Here is a 17,837-nt window from a genome sequence, read left to right on the forward strand (position 1 = left end):
AGGGAACTTGGAAGCGAGCAATTAATCCCTGATGCCTAATCTCGTAATAACACCATAAAGAGCCACTAAACCGGGAAGGAGATGAAGACACTTTCATCCAGCCCTACTCACAAATCACGATGCCCGTGCAGCAGCCGGGGCCCGGTATGGCTGTAGCATCAGTTCACACTGCCTAGAGACCAAATTATCCTTCTGATTGATTGAGTTTCAAGGCATAAACCGGAGGACGATTCGCCTGCTCGGCTTTACGACTCTCAGTCTCTGTCTCGCTCCCTCGTTCTCCCGCCCAAACATGAGCGGCAGCGCAGAGATAAGTGACTTAAGTGGACTACAAAGTGTTGGGAGCGTGGAGCCATTTCCATATCGCCTTTGTGCTGCCGATGCCGGTCATGGTTGGAGTTAACCCTATAGTGTTGCGCCGGATCATCTTTCTGGCTGTTGCCGGATTTCTTTCTCCCTTTATGGAAGTCGAGCTGTGGTTTCTGACTCGCCCCTGGTCTCGTGTCCCTTTTCAGCTCTTTATAGACCGTGAATTTGTTTTTTGTACGAGGTGTTATAGAAGATAGAGCTGCATGAGTAGAAAATTCTCATTTGCTTGATGGATGAATGTCTAGTGTGTTGTGATGCTAAGACAAAACACTAAAATGGCAAATGTAGACTATATGGCAATATAGTTAAGAAAAACTATTGGCTCACTGTTTTTTTGTGTGTGTGTGCCTTAAAATACTTTTAATTTTCATCAAAATGTAATATGTTTTGGAAAATTCTAGTATTTTTAGTATGATTTTTTTTACACGTTACCTAAATCATGTATAGATGTAATTAATATTTTATTTAATTTGTTTTTAGGACTATTTAATACATTGTGAGTGCATTAAAGTGTTACTGACTAGACGTTTCATATGCCACTGATGTCAAAACATATCAACCGGACGTTAATGTAATCTGTCATATTTTGCTTACAGTCCCACATTGCATTCATACCAACAAATAAAGGGATGCATTGCAATATTTTGTTGTTTTTTCAGTCTAAAGTGAGGTTTTTTTTTTTTTTTTTTTCAGTCTAATGTTAGGTTCTTGAATAACTGTGTACTGCAGTGTTATATTTCCACCATTAAAGCATTCTAGTCCCTCTACATTTTGTATGTTAACCGAAATCTGATTAGTTTATCACAGTAAATTGATCGCACAAGCTCAGTAGCACATCCGAAAGTCTGATGCTCGGCCGTGGCCCTCCTGCTGTGTGCTCCAAACAGATAAGCTAAGGAGCAGCGTGGTCACCCATGCAGAAATACCCAGAGTGCATTAGGGCCACTGCAGTCTCCTCCGCATTTCGAAGACGCCCACAGTACACGGTGCAATACAGCAGCCTGCAGAACCTGCACAGACACTGCAGCAACTTTATGAGTCAGTAATGTTGTGAGGTAGCTTTATCCTGCTTTTTTTCTAATTTATCCTCTCCTCTCATTTTTCCCTCTCCTTTTTTACCCTCTCCTCCACTACTCCCCATTTTCCTCCCTGATCCTTTCTCTTTCCTCTTTGGTTGTCCTCTTTTTCCTTACCTACTCCTGGTTTCTGCCCCCTATCTTCTCCTCTCATACCTTCACTTAAACCCATTTTTCCACCCTGTTGCAATTTTCTTCTCCTCCTTTCTATCCTTTTTTCTGTCTTGTTTCTCTCTCCCCTCATTTCCTCACTTTCTGTTCCCTAATTTTTCTCCTTTCCTCTCCTCTTATCCTATGACTATTCCTAATGTTTAATCATCTCTCCTCTCATTCCCATTTTCCACTCTGTTTCCTCTCCACTCTTCTCTTATCTTCTCTTATTCGTTCACTATTCCTCATTTTACACCCTATTCCCTCTTTTTTTACTCTCTATTCCTTTCATTCACTACTCCCTTTTTCCACCCTGTTCCTCACCTCTAATTTCATCACTCCTCCTCATTTTCTGTCCTGTTTCCTTCTTTTTTGTACTCTCATTCCCTCGGTCTTCTCCTCCACTCTCCTCTTTCCTCAACCCCATCCTATCCCCACCCCCACCCCTCGCACAGGCTTCCCGGCAACAGCATACGGTCCAGTAGCAGCGGCGGCAGCAGTGGCGGCAGCACGTGGCTCAGGTAGGGGGGCCCGTGGAAGAGGCGGCTACGCAGCATACCCTCAGAGCACAGGGCCAGGTAAACGCTCTGGCCGTAGATCTGTGTGACTGCTGCTCTCTCCATGCTGCTCTTAACTCTAGCCGCCTCTGTCCTCTCTCTTACACACATATACACTCACACATACACACAGTCTGTAGTTAGAAGGAAAGAACAGGACTCCAGGCTCCTGCCTCCTTCCCCTCCTTTCCTGTTGTAGATTTGATTTATGGCGCTGACAGAAGTTGCCCCACTAGCCAATGGTCCGGGACCAGTTATTCTCCCCGTTTTCTTAATTTAGTTAATGTCAAGATTATGGTCAGTGAAACTAGTAACAGATCAGGGCGCAGGGGCCGGCTTCTGCTCACACTGCCATTTGTACTTTATCGTAGCTCTGATAGCCCCCCCCACACACACACACACACACACACACACACACACACACACACACACACACAAAACAAAACACTATTACAAACAGACTTACACGTGGGAGACTTTTCATTTCTCATGGTTTGTCGAGTTTTCACATTTAATTGTTGTTGCTCTTGGTCGTTAATGCCTTTTTCCGTCATTCGGACAAATTTTGTTCGCCTTTGACTAGAAAACACAGTCTGTGCACATTAAACAGTTCCCAGTCGCTCCCTCGTTCCGCTGTGGCTATTGATCCAGAGGCTGGATAGCTTAATCTATCAATCTGACTTTGTCTGTAAGATGCAAGGATACTTAAATAAATAAACAGCAGGGAGGAACAGCCCTCTGCCTTCTCGCTGACGCCTGGCCTTTAGCACGATGGGAAATGATGGCCTTGGTTAATTGGCCATCAGAAAGTGATTCCATAGCTGGTGCCGAGTTTATTTACACACATTCACACACTGTTCAAAAATCAGTAATTGAGAAAACTCAAAAACTTGATTCGAAACAGCTTGACATTGAGTATACTTAATTTATGGAATTTTTTTGTACCAACTTAATTGAAGTTGCTTAAATATAAGTCCTGTAAACTCTGTAAAAAATAATAATGTTTTTTGCTTGTGGATCCAAGATCAATAAGCTTGCAATTTGCATGAAGCATTAACATTAGATTAAGTCCCCATTCTTTGACCAAAAATTATGGAGCCTGGCAAGCCACCTGTAGGAGGAAAAAAAAAACAAGACTTGGAATTTCCGTGGTCCAATTTTTTTAACTGGACCACAAAACCAGTTATAAGGGTCAAGTTTTTGAAATTGAGATTTATACATCATCTGAATAAATAAGCTTTCTGTTGTATGGATGTATGGTTTGTTGGGGTAGGACAATATTTGCCTGAGATACAACTATTTTAAAAATAGTATATCTGAGGCTGCAAAACAATCTAAATATTGAGAAAATCTCCTTTAAAGTTGTCAAAATTAAGTCCCTAGCAATGCATATTACTAATAATAATACATTTTTTAGATATTTACAGTAGGAAATTTACAAAATATTTTCATGGAACATGATCTTTACTTAAAGTGGTGGTTGATTGCCCCTTTTTACAAAATGTAAAATAAGTCTCTGATGTCCCCAGTGTGTATGTGAAGTTTTAGCTCAAAATACCCCACAGATAATTTTTTATAGTATGACATTGTCATTTTTTGAGGGTGCGCAAAAACTTGCCATTTTTGTGTGTCCCTTTAAATGCAAATGAGCTGCGGCTCTTGGGGTGGAGCTTCAAGAACTCCAATTAGCAGCTCTGATTACCTCATGCAGACAGGCAATGAAACGGTTCAGCCTTTTATGTTCAAACCGGAGTCGGACAATGGTGGAGAGACTCAAGAAGTGACAACATGTAGAATGAGACAGGACGTTTCTGAATGGTTAGTTGATGAATTTATGTAGCTGATGTGGAGTTAACTATCTTCAAGTCATTGATTAGCATATTCTGTAGTGATAATCTATAAATTCTCAACATAGCATGTTCACAGGGGCAGGGTTTATGTAAATAAAGGAGAAAGGAAGCTAGTGTAGTCCCTACCAGCCGTTTGTTGTAGTCCTTAAAAAGTGATTTCTTTCAAAGAAAATATCTCCCTTTGCTTTGAACTTTGAGCGTCGTAACTTTGCAGATATTGTTTATGCTCAAACAGCAACATTACACACTAAAGTTTAAAAAGTGAAATCATATTCAATCACCCCTTTACTATCCTAATGATTTTTTTTTATTTTAAGAAAAATGGATAATTTTGGCCCATACAATGTATTGTTGGCTATTGCCACAAATATACCCGTGCGACTTATGACTGGTTTTGTGGTCCAGGGTCAAACATTTATTTTCATTATTTTTAAACCGAGGGAACAATTTAAAAATCTGTGAGTATGGTTTATAAACTTAAGGGGACACCTTGAAAAACTGTAACCACAGATTTACAGGTTTATTTTCTCCTACAAATGATGTCCCAGGCTCTGGAAAAAAAAAAAAAAAACATTTAGTTGCATCATGCTCGGAAGCCTTTTAATTTCACCCTCACCACCAAACATGACATTGTAAGTTTAATATTATAAGTTGCTTATACTAAATGGCATAAAAATTAACTTCTAATTTTTGTGGAATGTTGACTTTCTACGTAATTAATTCAACCTTTAAAATAGTTTGTCTGACAAAATGAAAGTTGTATTTTTTTTCAGTCCACTGGCACAGTGTACACACACCTTTTTGCTCATGCGCATGTGTTTACTGCATATTTTGACTCGACTTTGCACATACTCGAGTTTGCTCCATTGACACCTGCTCTCCGGCAGACAGCTATCCACCCCGGTGTAATTGGCAGACAGGCGTAAAAGTGGCTCGGCGCACGGTTTGAAGGAGCGCAGTCGACAGAGCGTGAGCCAATCAGTCATGCCTCTCCACCCAATCAGACGTGTTTGATTCTGATTAGCACTCGGCTAAAGAAACCAACTTAGCCTGAAAAAACATAGCTCTCTGCATCTCGTTGCTGTTTAATGTGTGTGAATTACGCCAGGCTTGTTTGGAGCGAGCACTGAGTTTAAAACGAGAGCTACATGAGATATGATTAGTAATAGCATCTCTAGACTTTTAAACAGCTCGTGGTCAGTTTGAGGAAGTTATACTCAAGGCTAGCATTGTTCAATTCAGAACTGGTGAGCTTCATTTTCATTTGAACATTGAAAGCTTGGGTTATACTGTGTATTTTGGAGAGAAATGTGATTAGGTAGGGTCTTGGCCCACTGGACCAAGTTTATTAGGTCACTGTAGTTATTTTACCACCCTCCCACCCCCCATGGCTAGCATCTTAAGCTGATGGCGCAATTGCACTCTTTTGTGACTGATGGAGTCGCTCCATGGTTGCGTTGTGACAGAAGTGAGAAAGCCATTGAGACAGAGCACTGACATTTAAGGATGACCTTTTCCGAGAACCTCATCATCTATTACCCAACTGATCTCCATTGCGCAGCACAATTTATACACCCCTGCTGTGCATACATTTGCTGCTAGGCGGAGGATGAGATGTGTTTGCGTGCTGACTGTCAGTCAGTTAAATCCTGCGCAAACCTGCCGGCAAGGGTACGGTGAAAGTCAGAGGCTCCGCTCTGACAGACGAGCTGTCGCACTTTATTCTGCATGGTACTCTGACAAAATGGTGACGTTGCAGACGGCCCTTGCGGATCATATTCATCGCCGCATAATCTCCGTCAATCATCCGAGGGCTGTTGCTCTTTCTCCACCTGCTTTATGCAATATTGTATTTAAATCAGAGGTTCTCAACGTAGGCAGTCCCGGTTCCAGAATCAAATCACGGATGGTGCTTCTGAAATTAGTAAGGATGCTCTTGTAAAGTGTAGATGTAATGTGTAAGCAACGGCTCCACCAAAACAAGAATACATGAGACATTTAAGATAATTTTACAAATAATTGGAATAGAATTTCAAAAATATTTATAGGAAAATGTTAATATTTTTCTGTTAATCTATTAGTCTGCATTTACTCTGCTCAATGCATATTTTTATATGTGGATGTCACTTCCGAAACGTTGCAGCGTGTAATTGGCCGTCAGTCCTCTTAGCAACATGACAAACAAAACTTTTATTCAAATTCTAAATTAATTATATAGCCTGACATAACAAAGTTCCATTTTAATCAATGAAGCTGTCTGCATTCCACAATGAATCTCTTACTTGCATTGTGTCTACACTTTGTTAATGAGAATTCGTGAGCGTGCAGAACTCAGCACTGAACAAAAACTCTGCTGCTATGACCGGTGAGTGGATTCTAAATTAAACAGACCTGATTGCATTCAAGTGATCAACAAACATGTCTGTGATTGGCTACATAACTGTCTGTGATTCGCTGCAAAAACACGTTGTAAATAGAAACATTTGACGTTCTCCAGATCGCAAACACATAAACGAATGTCTTTAATGTTATCGGTGTTGAAAACAGTCGTGCTGGTTAATATTTTGTGGAAACTGATCAAATTTTTTCCAGATCCGTATTTGACATAGAAATCTTTTGTAACATTATAAATGTATTTACTGTCACTTTTGATCAATTTAATACAGGATGCTGAAAACAAATATACATTTCTTACAAAAAATATCTTACGGACCCCAAACTTTTGAACGAAGAAGCTTGAGAACACCTGATTTAAAGCCTGATACTCCACAGATCCAGAGCAGTTTCTATTTTATGATTACTTATTGGCAGTAAGGTAATAAAATAAATTAGACATATACTTTAGCTAGGCTAAACGGTGTGTGTGATTTGAATGGTATTCATGATTTACGGACTGGGCCATCCCGGCCTCTCTGTGTCAGTATGGCCCATGAAACAGTTCATCAGTTGGTAGCGATAGAGCATTACGCTTCAGTTAATAAGGACTGATCAGCAGATATTATTTTAGAGTCTAGGAAAATGTTCATTACGAGCTTCTTTTCAGATTGGTTTAGCGTTTTAAACTGATTATGATGTACTGACTGATTAAATGTACATACATTTTCTTACAGACAAGATATTACAGCATGTTTGTTAAAGCCAGTACACACTGCTGGAAATAGCATGTATCTGCACCCCAGACGTCATCTAGCACTTGAAAGTGGCATGCTAACTTTTCAGTTATATTTCAACGATCATAAAAAACACCCACGACCCTGTTGATGTGTTGGTGTGTTGGATGCCAGGACAATGGTCATGTTTCTCTCGTGTTTGGTCTGGTCCTGTTTCAATGCCAGTGTGTGCAAGTCAGAGACAGCACCAGTTGACTTCCTCTCGCCACACTCCTCTGGTCACACTCCAGCGGAAGGGCTTAAAGGGATAGTTCATAAAAATAGAATCTTTTTTTAAAGATTTTTTACTCCCCCTCATGTTATTTAAACGTCTTTTTGTTTGCAGATAAATACAAAGGGAGAAATCCGCTCTCTTCCATTATAATGCATGGGGGCTAAAAAAAATTCAAAAGTGATGCATATGTTAAAAATGGACTAAAAATCTTGACATCCACACTTGGTGCGTTCATTAGAGGTACTGAGATCAGTAGAAATGTCAGTTTTGTGCAGTGTTATGTTAGTATTTTTTATGTACTATTATAGTTTGTATTAATTTTTCAAAAATATTATTTATCATATTTACTTTAATATTTAGTCATTTAATTGTGTGCTTTTATCATCTTTATTATTTTTATACATATCACTATTTAGGTTTAATTTATTTTTATTTCAGTTTTAGTTTTTATTCATTTCCATTTAGTAATTTTAATGCTAATATTTATTTCAGTTTCCAGGGCAACATTTCAAATTTTCTTTAAAGGGATAGTTCACCCAAAAACAAAAAAAATTTCTGCTTACCCATAAGGCATCCAAGATGTAGGTGTCTTCGTTTCTTCAGTAGAACACAAATGAAGATTTTTAACTCCAACCGTTGCTGTGTGTCACTCATATAATGCTTGTCAATGGGGTCTAATTCTATTAGAGTAAAAAAAACATGGACAAACAACTTCAAATTAAACCCCGCGGCTCGTGACGACACATTGATGTCTTAAGACACGAAACGATCGGTTTCTGAGAGAAACCGAGCGGTATTTATGCAAATATATCACCTCATATCAGACGAACGCTTCAGCTCTGCAGACTGCCATCACTTCCCGTGTGTGAGGTCAAAATTCTGGCCGGGTCATAGATATATACATAGATACCGCATTAGTGCCTGCGTGGATCATGGCGTGGATCGCTCGAAATCGACCCCATTGACAAGCATTATATGAGTGACACACAGCAACGGTTGGAGTTAAAAATCTTCATTTTTGTTCTACTGAAGAAACGAAGACACCTACATCTTGGATGCCTTAGGGGTAAGCAGAAAAACATAAAATTTTCGTTTTTGGGTGAATTATCCCTTTAAGTTTGTTTTTCATCTGATATGTATATTTTATTTTCATTCAGCTTTGTTTCAATTTAAAATTAAACAAAACAAAAAAGAGTGTAATGAAAATATCCCTGGTTTTGTGAGCAAATTGTGTTTTTGAATCAGATCTTTCCAATGAATCGGTTGATCCATTTCACAAAATGATTCATTCACAGTCCAGTCGAACCAGATTTATGATGACTTTTATGGTGCTTTTCCATCCTTTTTTAAAGCTTAAACGCTCCAGTCCCCATTAACAGTCTGGGAACAGCATGAGGGTGAGTAAATGATGAAGAACTGTCGTTTTGGATGAACTAATCCTTTAACACTCATCAATATTTCATTCTTTATTCCGCCCACCTCAAGTATTATTTTTTTGTTCTCACCTTTATTTCGGTCTTTTCCCTCAATTTTTTGCCATTTCTCTCTGCTTCATTTTCTTGGACCTATATGTGTCTGTTAGTTGACTGCATGCCTCTCTGATAGTGGTTCTGATAGAAACCGTAGATCTAGATTTGAGTAGGTTGTCATGTCTGTTAGCTTGTATTTGGAAAGAATGCATTATGTCTACCTTCTCTTCTCTTTGAATCTTTTGCTTTTTACATTTAGTGTTTTGGATCAAAAGTACTTTTTCACAGCTTGAAGAGGTGTGTAAAACAATATCTGACTTATTCAGATCTCCTGCAGCATGTGACAAAGTGAACCGGTGTTTATAGAATGACATTCTGGCAGTGCCGCCCCACTTCCTCTTAGCTATTTGGCAAACGGAGAGAGATGACTCGCAGGAGACGCAGAAGTTATCTGACACTGCACATCTCGCAAAAGCACATCCTAGAACTGGAGACCTGACAACCTCAGCACCTCGGCTCACCTGGGCCGGGGACAAAGGGCCACCAGTGTCCCTGGGGCGAGACTTGTCCCTCCAACTTCTTTCAGGTTTCTCCATCCCTTTCCTCCCTCCATCTGTTCTTCTTTCTTCAGTGAGGTTAAAGTACACCGCGTGTGCACTCGCGTGTGAGTTAGAGAAGCGGGAGCCACAGAAAACCTGTGTCACTCTCCATTAGCTGTCGTATCCTGACAGACAGGCCCCGGACTGCAGCTGTGTCTGCCTCGTTCGCTGTGGTGTCCGCAGGTGCAATCTAGGCCAGGCCGTCTCTACGGTGCCAGCCGCCCATGCTGCAAATATGAAACGCACTTCATACTTGTCTGTCACGCTCCTGATGAAGATAGATGTATGTTTTCACCATCTTGCGGCTAGCTGTCCGCTTTCCCACTCTACCTATGCGCACAGGGGTGTGAGCGCTAGTCACAAAACAGGCTTTTTGGCTATTTTCAAGCCTAGATGTTGAAACATTATCTGCAGACAAATTATGCGATGCCTTCTCTAGCTAGAAGGGACATGTTGTAATGATAATTACTCAAATATACGACTAGAAACGACCATCTCTGAATGGAGAGCGATTCTCTGTGGAGGCGGCGAACGGGCACTTGTAATTCTTTAAAAATGACACAGGTGGAAATGAGGTAGCTAATTGTGGATGTTCGGAAATTTCAAAGCTAATTTGGAGGCACATTTGACAAGTTTATTGACACCTAGTAATGGATATGTTAGAGAGGAAGAGTGCTACCGGCTTTATCCAAGTGGAGAGAGACTGAGAGATTGAGAGACCGAGAGATAAAACATAATGTCTCTGAGTATGGAATTGCAGGGTCAGTGCTTTTTATAGAACGACAGTCTGTGTTTTTGTTCGAGTGTACGGATTCCCTCTCTGCGACTGACATTTCTGCCTGGAGTAGATGATTGTGTGAAATGCTATTTCCAAGGCAGGCCGCAGTCCTTGAGCTTTTTTTAAAGAAGTGTTTGAAAGTCACATTGCGAAATGTCAGCTTTTCCATCGTCCCCCCATGAAAAGACTCTGTAAATGGCAGTATTTCGCTAACATCAGCAGGCTAATTGTGGTAATAGACTGCTGACAGGTCAGGTGTGAGCCGTACTGACTGCACTGAGCCTGATCCACGCGGAGAAAGAGTTTTTTTTTTTTTTCTTCTTCAGTAGCGGACCAACAATGTTAAATTGCAATGCAAACACATTTTAGTTTTACTAAGACTTTTCTGCTGGACGAACAGAATTTCATCTCAGTGTCTCTGTAAAACACAGAGCTCATCTCAAGAATCTCCTTGAAACATTTGTTTTTACCAAAAGTCCTCAATGAAGGTGGTCTGATGTGGAAGTTCGGAGTCAAATATTTCAATAAGATGTTGATTTGACTTGGTCTTAAGATCTAGATGAAGCAAAAAACAAGGGGTTAGCAGACAAACAGGTAGAAGCAGAACTGGCTTTTTTTCCTTTATTTTTTTAGTTTTCAATTTGGCTTTTGGTTAAGTGTTTTTGTCTTTTTTTCGGTCTTTACATGCTTTATAGGCTATAATTAATTCAGAATTTGAATAAAAGTTTTGTTTATCATGCTACTAAGACGACAGACGGCCAGTTACACGGCGCAAAGTTTCAGAAGTGACATCCCCATATAAATATTCACATATTCACTCTTGTAGTTTTGCTTTTTGTTGAGTTTTTTCCCCTTTTTGTTGCTTTTAGATGTTATTTTGTCTTGCATTTCGTTGCTTTTTTGCAGTTTTATATATTAGTTTTGCTTTTAATTTAGCTTTTCTTTGTTTTTGTTTGCAATTTGTTCATATCTTTTATTGTGTTGGTGTATGATACTGCAACATGTTGATTTGACTGCATATGATTGTCAGATGTTGACAGATTACATATATCACTGTTTTTATCATCTGTCACTGTGTGTATAGCGTTTCAAACACAGTGTATCTTATGCCCATCTAGAGAACGTCACTTTCCCTGCATCCTTACAGATCAATACAAGGAGGTCTATGTATGATTTGCCCAAAGAAAATGTTAGCCAACTAGATGTTCGTGTGAGAGGAAAGATGACTGCCTGAGGCACAGTAGTACCATCCTAAGGGCTAGCATTCACAGTTACTGTCCATTTTGACAAATAAGGAGCAATTCAGGACAGAAAGTCTAAGTTTGATATGAACCGAGCGGTATGTGTTTAAGCAGAAATGAGCCACTTTACCTTTTATTAATGTCAAGCTTTTATTCTTTACTTATAACTCCCTCATTGTTGGTGTTAAACAGATTATATCATTAATAAAACAGCTGTTAAATATATATATTTTTTTTAATTCAAGCATCATATTGGCCACTCATTATCTTTGCTCGTGTCTTAATCTTGCATTGGCTGTCACTCGATGCGGTCTTTACTTTAATGCGACTAGAAAAAAAGACTATCCACTACTGTGTTGATGCCTGTAGCAGTGACAAATTGCCACTCTCTGTTCATTAAGCAGCTGATAAAAGGGCCTCTTATTTAGGTATTCATGTATTTACGTATCTGTTTCTTGATGCTGCTCTGACAGATATTATGTATAACAACACAAAGCTGCAGTGGTAGGGGGGAGTAAAAAGCAACCAGTGCTTTCATCTCAGCAACAGCTCTGAAGCACCCAGATGGGCTTCGTAATGGAGCGGTTGACAACCTTCCAGAGTGCATCCATTCTGAGCTCGCTCCCACGTTGGCCCCCCGTCCCTCCCCTTGCTGGGGGGTCTGGGCTCAGTACAGATGTTGCCCAGACAAAGGCACATCTGGATGACCTACTCCCAGCTGTTCAGACACGACCTCAGAGTGTGTTTGCGGGCCTCCGTGCGGCTCATAGAGGCGAAATGATGAATAGACGAGGTGCTGTCGTACACCCACCGTGAACGAGCGCTTCACAGTTCTATACCACTATTCATCAAGTCGGAGGAAGTGAGTTTACGCATCTATCACCTGTCAACGAAGCACACACTCCCCCCAAACCTGCCATTATAGAGTAATTAGATTTATCTTTGAGTGAAGGGGAGAGGCCCGTGGTACACAACACAGTTAGGTATTTGTTTTTGTGGAAGGAGAAGAGAAGATATTAAGCTTTTTGTGTAGTTTGACTGTGGGGTTGCAGTGAAAGGAAGTGTTCACAGTGCCTATTAATGGAAGAACACACATAGACACACACAAAACTCACACCCTGTGTCCTCGCTCATCCCGGAGTTATTCACAGAGGCATAAAACATTCCGAGTGCTATTCTCTGTCTGATTGGCAGCGTACAATACCGTGGAACATCACAGAGGAGCCATTATTGTGGCAACTTTTGATGTTTAAAAACGGCAGTGTTTAATTTAGCTCCACTTTTTTTTTCTCCCTCACTTCCACTTGGTCAAAGTGAATCATTTGCATGCGCTCAGAGAGAGAATTAGCCGGTGAAGGTAATCAAGCAGACCTATTCCGCCAGATGGCTTTCTCTATAGACAGTAAATGGGCAGTTTTTAACTGCGTTTTATTCTGTGTTTCTGCTTCAGATAGCACTGTCATCGGACGTGATCTACCTGGATAATAAACATAATTTCTGCAGGCCGTTATTAGATGAGACCTTTCCTGCCACAGCATTAAAACGAACAGCTTTTCAGGTGTAATTTTCTATGTCAGTGCAAACAAAGAAACCAGGTGTGTTTGTTGTATGTGCGGTAATGTCGTATTTTGCGTCCCGCCGTTCCCGCTCCGCGGAAATTAGGCGGAATATTTATGCAGATTGTGGCAAGACTCAGCCATTGTTGCGCACGCCGGGGCCGTGGAGTGTTAGACAAAAAGGACGTCTCCGCACCCCCAAACCACACCACACACACACACACATTTGCCGGGGACGAGGCGGCCATACCGCACGCGCTTGTAAAAGGTCTTCATTTGTTTGTTGTTAAAGATCTAATTAGGAGGATGAGGGGAAACAGGACGGGATGGCAGCTTGTCTAATTAAGAGGCGCGTCCAGGGTTCCCTTTGAACCTCAAGGACGCCCATCTATTAGAGAGGCCTATCAAAAATGGATTCAGCCTAAGTGCATTTTTGGTTGCTTTCCTTAAATGATTAAAGATGTGCGCGCTGAAGTGGGCTTTCCCCTCCTCTACGGGAAGCCGAAACACTTGAAGATTCTGAGCATACCTCAGGCATTTCCTTCGTTTTTGCGCAGTTAGCGAGAGAGAGCTTGAACGTCTGGATGCATATGTGATTTATTCGCGTTTAGGAGTGTAGGTACTGGCAGGACGGGGATTTTCATGCTCGTTTCTGTTTACTGATTTTTTTCAGTACTTGTGCCTGTGAATTTCACCGGTCTCTTTTGGCAGTACCTGAAACAGAATACAAAAACAGGGATTTTTTAAATCACATTTCATTTTGCTCGTTCTTGGAAAGACGCCTGAGAAAGGTACATTACATAGCCATAAACGTGTGGACAGCAAACACATGTGCTTGTTGAAAATTTTATTTCAAAACCACTGGCATTGATGGGGAGTTAGTCCTTCCTGACAGCTTCCGCTCCTTGGGTTGCAGGGATTTGATTCTTCTTAAATGTTCAGGTTTGGGGTTTTTGCAAGCCAGTCAAGTTCTCCACGCCAGAGTCCTTAAAACCATATCTTTATTTATTTAATTTGTGTTTCTTTACTTTGCTTTGGGGGCTTTGGTGCACCACATTCAACTCTATATGGTTATGTAATGAGATTCTATATTTGTCTTTATGGATCTGTTAGTAATAACAGATTTGCGAATTAGCTGTAGTTGTATACCACTGTGAATAAAAAAAAAAAATGTTTTAGTCATAGCTTTTTTTATTTATTGAAATGTCCTATACATTTCAGCAATAAAAGCATTGCTTATGCACGTTGTAGTCTTTGACAAAAACACAATTTTTGATATATATATATATTGTTTTTTCTAATGAAACACATTTTTTATATAGAAGTAGAGGCTTTGTTCTGATATATCTGATATATATATTCTGTGGGCTATGAAAGTTTTGTGAAAATTATTTTTAAAAAAAATAGCAGTGGCTGACAACTTTATTTTATTAACACTGGCAAATCAGTCCTTGTTGTGAAGACAAAAAAATACATTATAATACGTGGTTTAGTGAGTTGTTACAGAAAGAGCATAATCACAGTGTGACTGTGCTTTGTTGATAATGAAAATTGTTAATGAAAATTTAAAACCCTTTGTTTGAGATTAACACTGGTGTCAACATACATGTACTGTATAAGCAATACCTACAAATCTCTGGGTCTTTAATAAATGTGTTTGGCGACTAAAAACGCAGCCATTGCTGTTTTTTTACATTATAGCAGACCCAAGGCTTGGGCTGAGATGAGCAGTCAGCAGACTAGCGGCGGATAATTAATGAGTGATTGGAGAAGGTCAGAGCAACAAAGCTTCAGCCTGTCAGAGAATCAACTTTCCTTTCCTTTCTCATTTCTTTTATTTATATTTCTTTATCACTCCCTCAACTCTTCTTAAATGTAGGCTTGCATAGACCTCATTTGTTCTGCTGTGTATATCTGAGATCCTCTGAAACTAATTAAGGCAGAGGAAAAGGAAAAAGAATCGAATATAGTACCTTCACCAAGGCTGCTCTAATGAGGCATTCTCTGGGCTGATAGGTTGTGTGATATAAACCCTAGCAGAGGGGCTATATTGACTATTTGTAAACAGTTAGCAGCACAGGTACACTGAAGCTCTGCGAGTTTCCTCTCTTTAACACCTTCCCTCAAGTCCACAGTTCCACGTCTGTAACAACAGCGGGCAGTGCAGGATGGTGTACGCTTATTTACACACCATCAGCTATGGACAATTTTCTTTTTTTCTGTGACAGACTTGAGTTTGATTATGTAATATATATTTTTTTAATCCTATCTGACACACACAAGAAAAGTATCTACACTTTTCAATGTCGCACTTTTAAATCTCATTGCCTCATTAGATACAAAATTTCAAACAAAGTGGGATCAAATGGTGACGTTTTTGTTTTAGTCACTAGAAAGTCTCCACGTTTTTTTTTCTTTATTTTGAACATTATAATTAAAACCTCACAAATATCTTTTGGGAAACACTTTAGTTCTTTTTAGTTTAAAATATATGCAGTTTCATTTGATATTGAGATTTCTAATGCAATGGCATTCATATATTTTTATGTGACAGTCCAAAAACGGTATCTAATATATAAAAGCATCTTTTCACTCGTAATAGTTTGTATAACAAATTGGCACACACATGCACTCAAGCACAATAAAATAAATAAAACATCCTTAGATTTTAACAATGGTTTGCAAAAACTTTTACATATTAAAGAAAAGTTCTCCACATATATAAATCTGATGTTTTTAAAGAGGACATACTGTGGTTTGGGTAACAGTGTGCAGACAGTGGTATTCTAGTTATTTTCCTGCTTGTTGTATTTGTGGATGCTGAATGCAAATTAGCATTTCAAATAAAGAGCGTTCTTTTCTCAGAAGATCTATTAAGGCCAGTCAGTTTTTATGTAAAGTTTTTAAAAGCCGTTTTTTCCGTATGCTTATTTGATGTGTATTGTGTCAGTACCTCTGACTGCAGCAAACCCAAGTGGTTTATAGCAGTGTACTGTACAGTGGCGGCCAGCAAGTCTTCATACACTCAGCGTCACATTCACACACACACACACACACACAGGGGACACAGCGAGATGTGGCTTTACAAACTCACCATCTATCTTCCCAGTGCACATTACATTGTACAACCATGCAAGTCAGATAGTAAACATTGCCTCATAACATTACTATGCAAAGTCCTATCAATGATGGAGTCCCACCCCTCATCCTCCTCCCTTCCTCCTCCCCCCCTGTACTGTATCTCCCAGGCTTCCCCGATTACGGTTTCTATTCCTCGCCAAGCGACCAACGGGGGCCCCCCTTCTCCTTTGCGGACTATGGCTCCCTGGGCCCCCAGGCGGCTCAGCTGCTGCAAAGCGAGCATGCCACATCAGCCTGCAACTCCCCTCTCCAGCACCTGGCCAGCCCGGATCAGTATAAAAGCCCAGGTGTGTACCCGCCTCTCCTTCATTCAATGATTGATTTGATTCATGCGGTTTATTCATCACCCTGCCATTCATTAAAACAAGCAAGAAAGAGAGAGGGGGGACAGATGAGAAGGGTTTTGTGCATCCTTGCAGTTTGCTTGATGTGCACTGCATGTTGAATTGTCATTTTGCCTGTGGATTTGAGGGAGTGTATATACGTGAGCACGTATACGTGGCCGCTAATGCGTATGTACTGTGCAGATATATCCGGGAAAGCGGGATCACAGTCCCCGTGCAATTAACCGGGAGATGCGTTCATACTTGACGGTTCATATCTTGTGCAGTACATACTCAGGCACGTATATATGTATTACACACCCATTGGCTCCATACCGCTCAGCTGTCAGCCTGCTGGCATGTGATAAATGATATCTAAACATCCGACTTCATGTACATGAGTATAAAATGACAAGCCAGTTGTTGGAAGTAGATTTTATCGCTTAGTTGCCGCACTTGGACACAGTATCACATATTGAGATATATTGTTAATGCATCCCTTTATTTGCATATTTTTTGTTCTTGTTTGTTCACATATGCAGTACAGTGGCTGCAAAATGTATTTAGACGCTTAAGGGATAGTTCATTCTGTCATTATTTATTCACCATCATGTCATTCTAAACCAGTGTGACTTTCTTTCTTCTGTAGAACACAAAAGAAGATGCATTGAAAAATGTCACAGTGGTTTTTTGGTGTCTTTTTAGATCATATTTTATTGTATGGATCTTCTTTTTGTGTTCTGCCAAAGAAAATGTCAGGTTTGGAACTGCGTGAGGGTGAGTAAATGATGACAGATGTTCATTTATGTGTAAACTACCCCTTAAAGTCACACTTTAAAAGAGACGAATGTCATTGCAATACATGCAAAATAACAAACCAAGTGTTATTTACTGTAAAGAAGGATAACTCTTATACTCGCATACTTTCTTAGCAAGCTATTTCATACAAATAAGTTTGTGAGGTTTTAAAATGATAAAACTTTGGAGTCACATTCTGGTTGTCACATGTTAGTGGAACATAGACATTTCAGAAAAAATATGCAGCATAATTTGATTGCAAATGACACTTGGTTTGCTATTTTATCTCATGCAAATAAGTTCTGACATTTTAAATGTGGCTTAAGTGTTCAAATTCTCACTGTATGTGGAATTACATAAACTAATGAGTGAAAATGAGAAGAGTTTGTAACATCGTCTCGTTTTGACAGCATATTTAGAGGGAAGAGTTTGCTATTCCTAAACTCTTGGCATATTTTGTAATGCTTCGTGGTAGTGCACCACTGAACTGACGTTCGGTCCTCTTCAAAACAGTAGTGCTCCACTTTATATTCAGTAGCCTGTAGT

The 17,837-nt window shown here is 39.9% G+C and overlaps 1 protein-coding gene across 27 annotated transcripts in view; it reads left to right on the forward strand.

The window, feature by feature from the left end:
* The window catches only part of msi2b (musashi RNA-binding protein 2b), a 283,664-nt gene that overhangs the window by 252,000 nt on the left and 13,827 nt on the right, over positions 1–17,837 (forward strand). For 7 of the 27 annotated variants that reach the window (XM_079823481.1, XM_079823492.1, XM_079823507.1 and 4 more), the window contains 2 exons: positions 2,051–2,173; positions 16,278–16,457. The exons of 4 other annotated variants lie outside the window; for them this stretch is intronic. In XM_079823481.1, coding sequence (XP_079679607.1) covers positions 2,051–2,173; positions 16,278–16,457 — 303 coding nt within the window. The remainder of the gene's footprint in view (positions 1–2,050; positions 2,174–16,277; positions 16,458–17,837) is intronic. 16 more of the 27 variants (XM_079823487.1, XM_079823503.1, XM_079823502.1 and 13 more) reach the window with 4 other exon arrangements.

The sequence above is a fragment of the Gobio gobio genome (genome assembly GCF_949357685.1).
Source record: "Gobio gobio genome assembly, chromosome: 8".
Lineage (NCBI taxonomy): Eukaryota > Metazoa > Chordata > Actinopteri > Cypriniformes > Gobionidae > Gobio > Gobio gobio.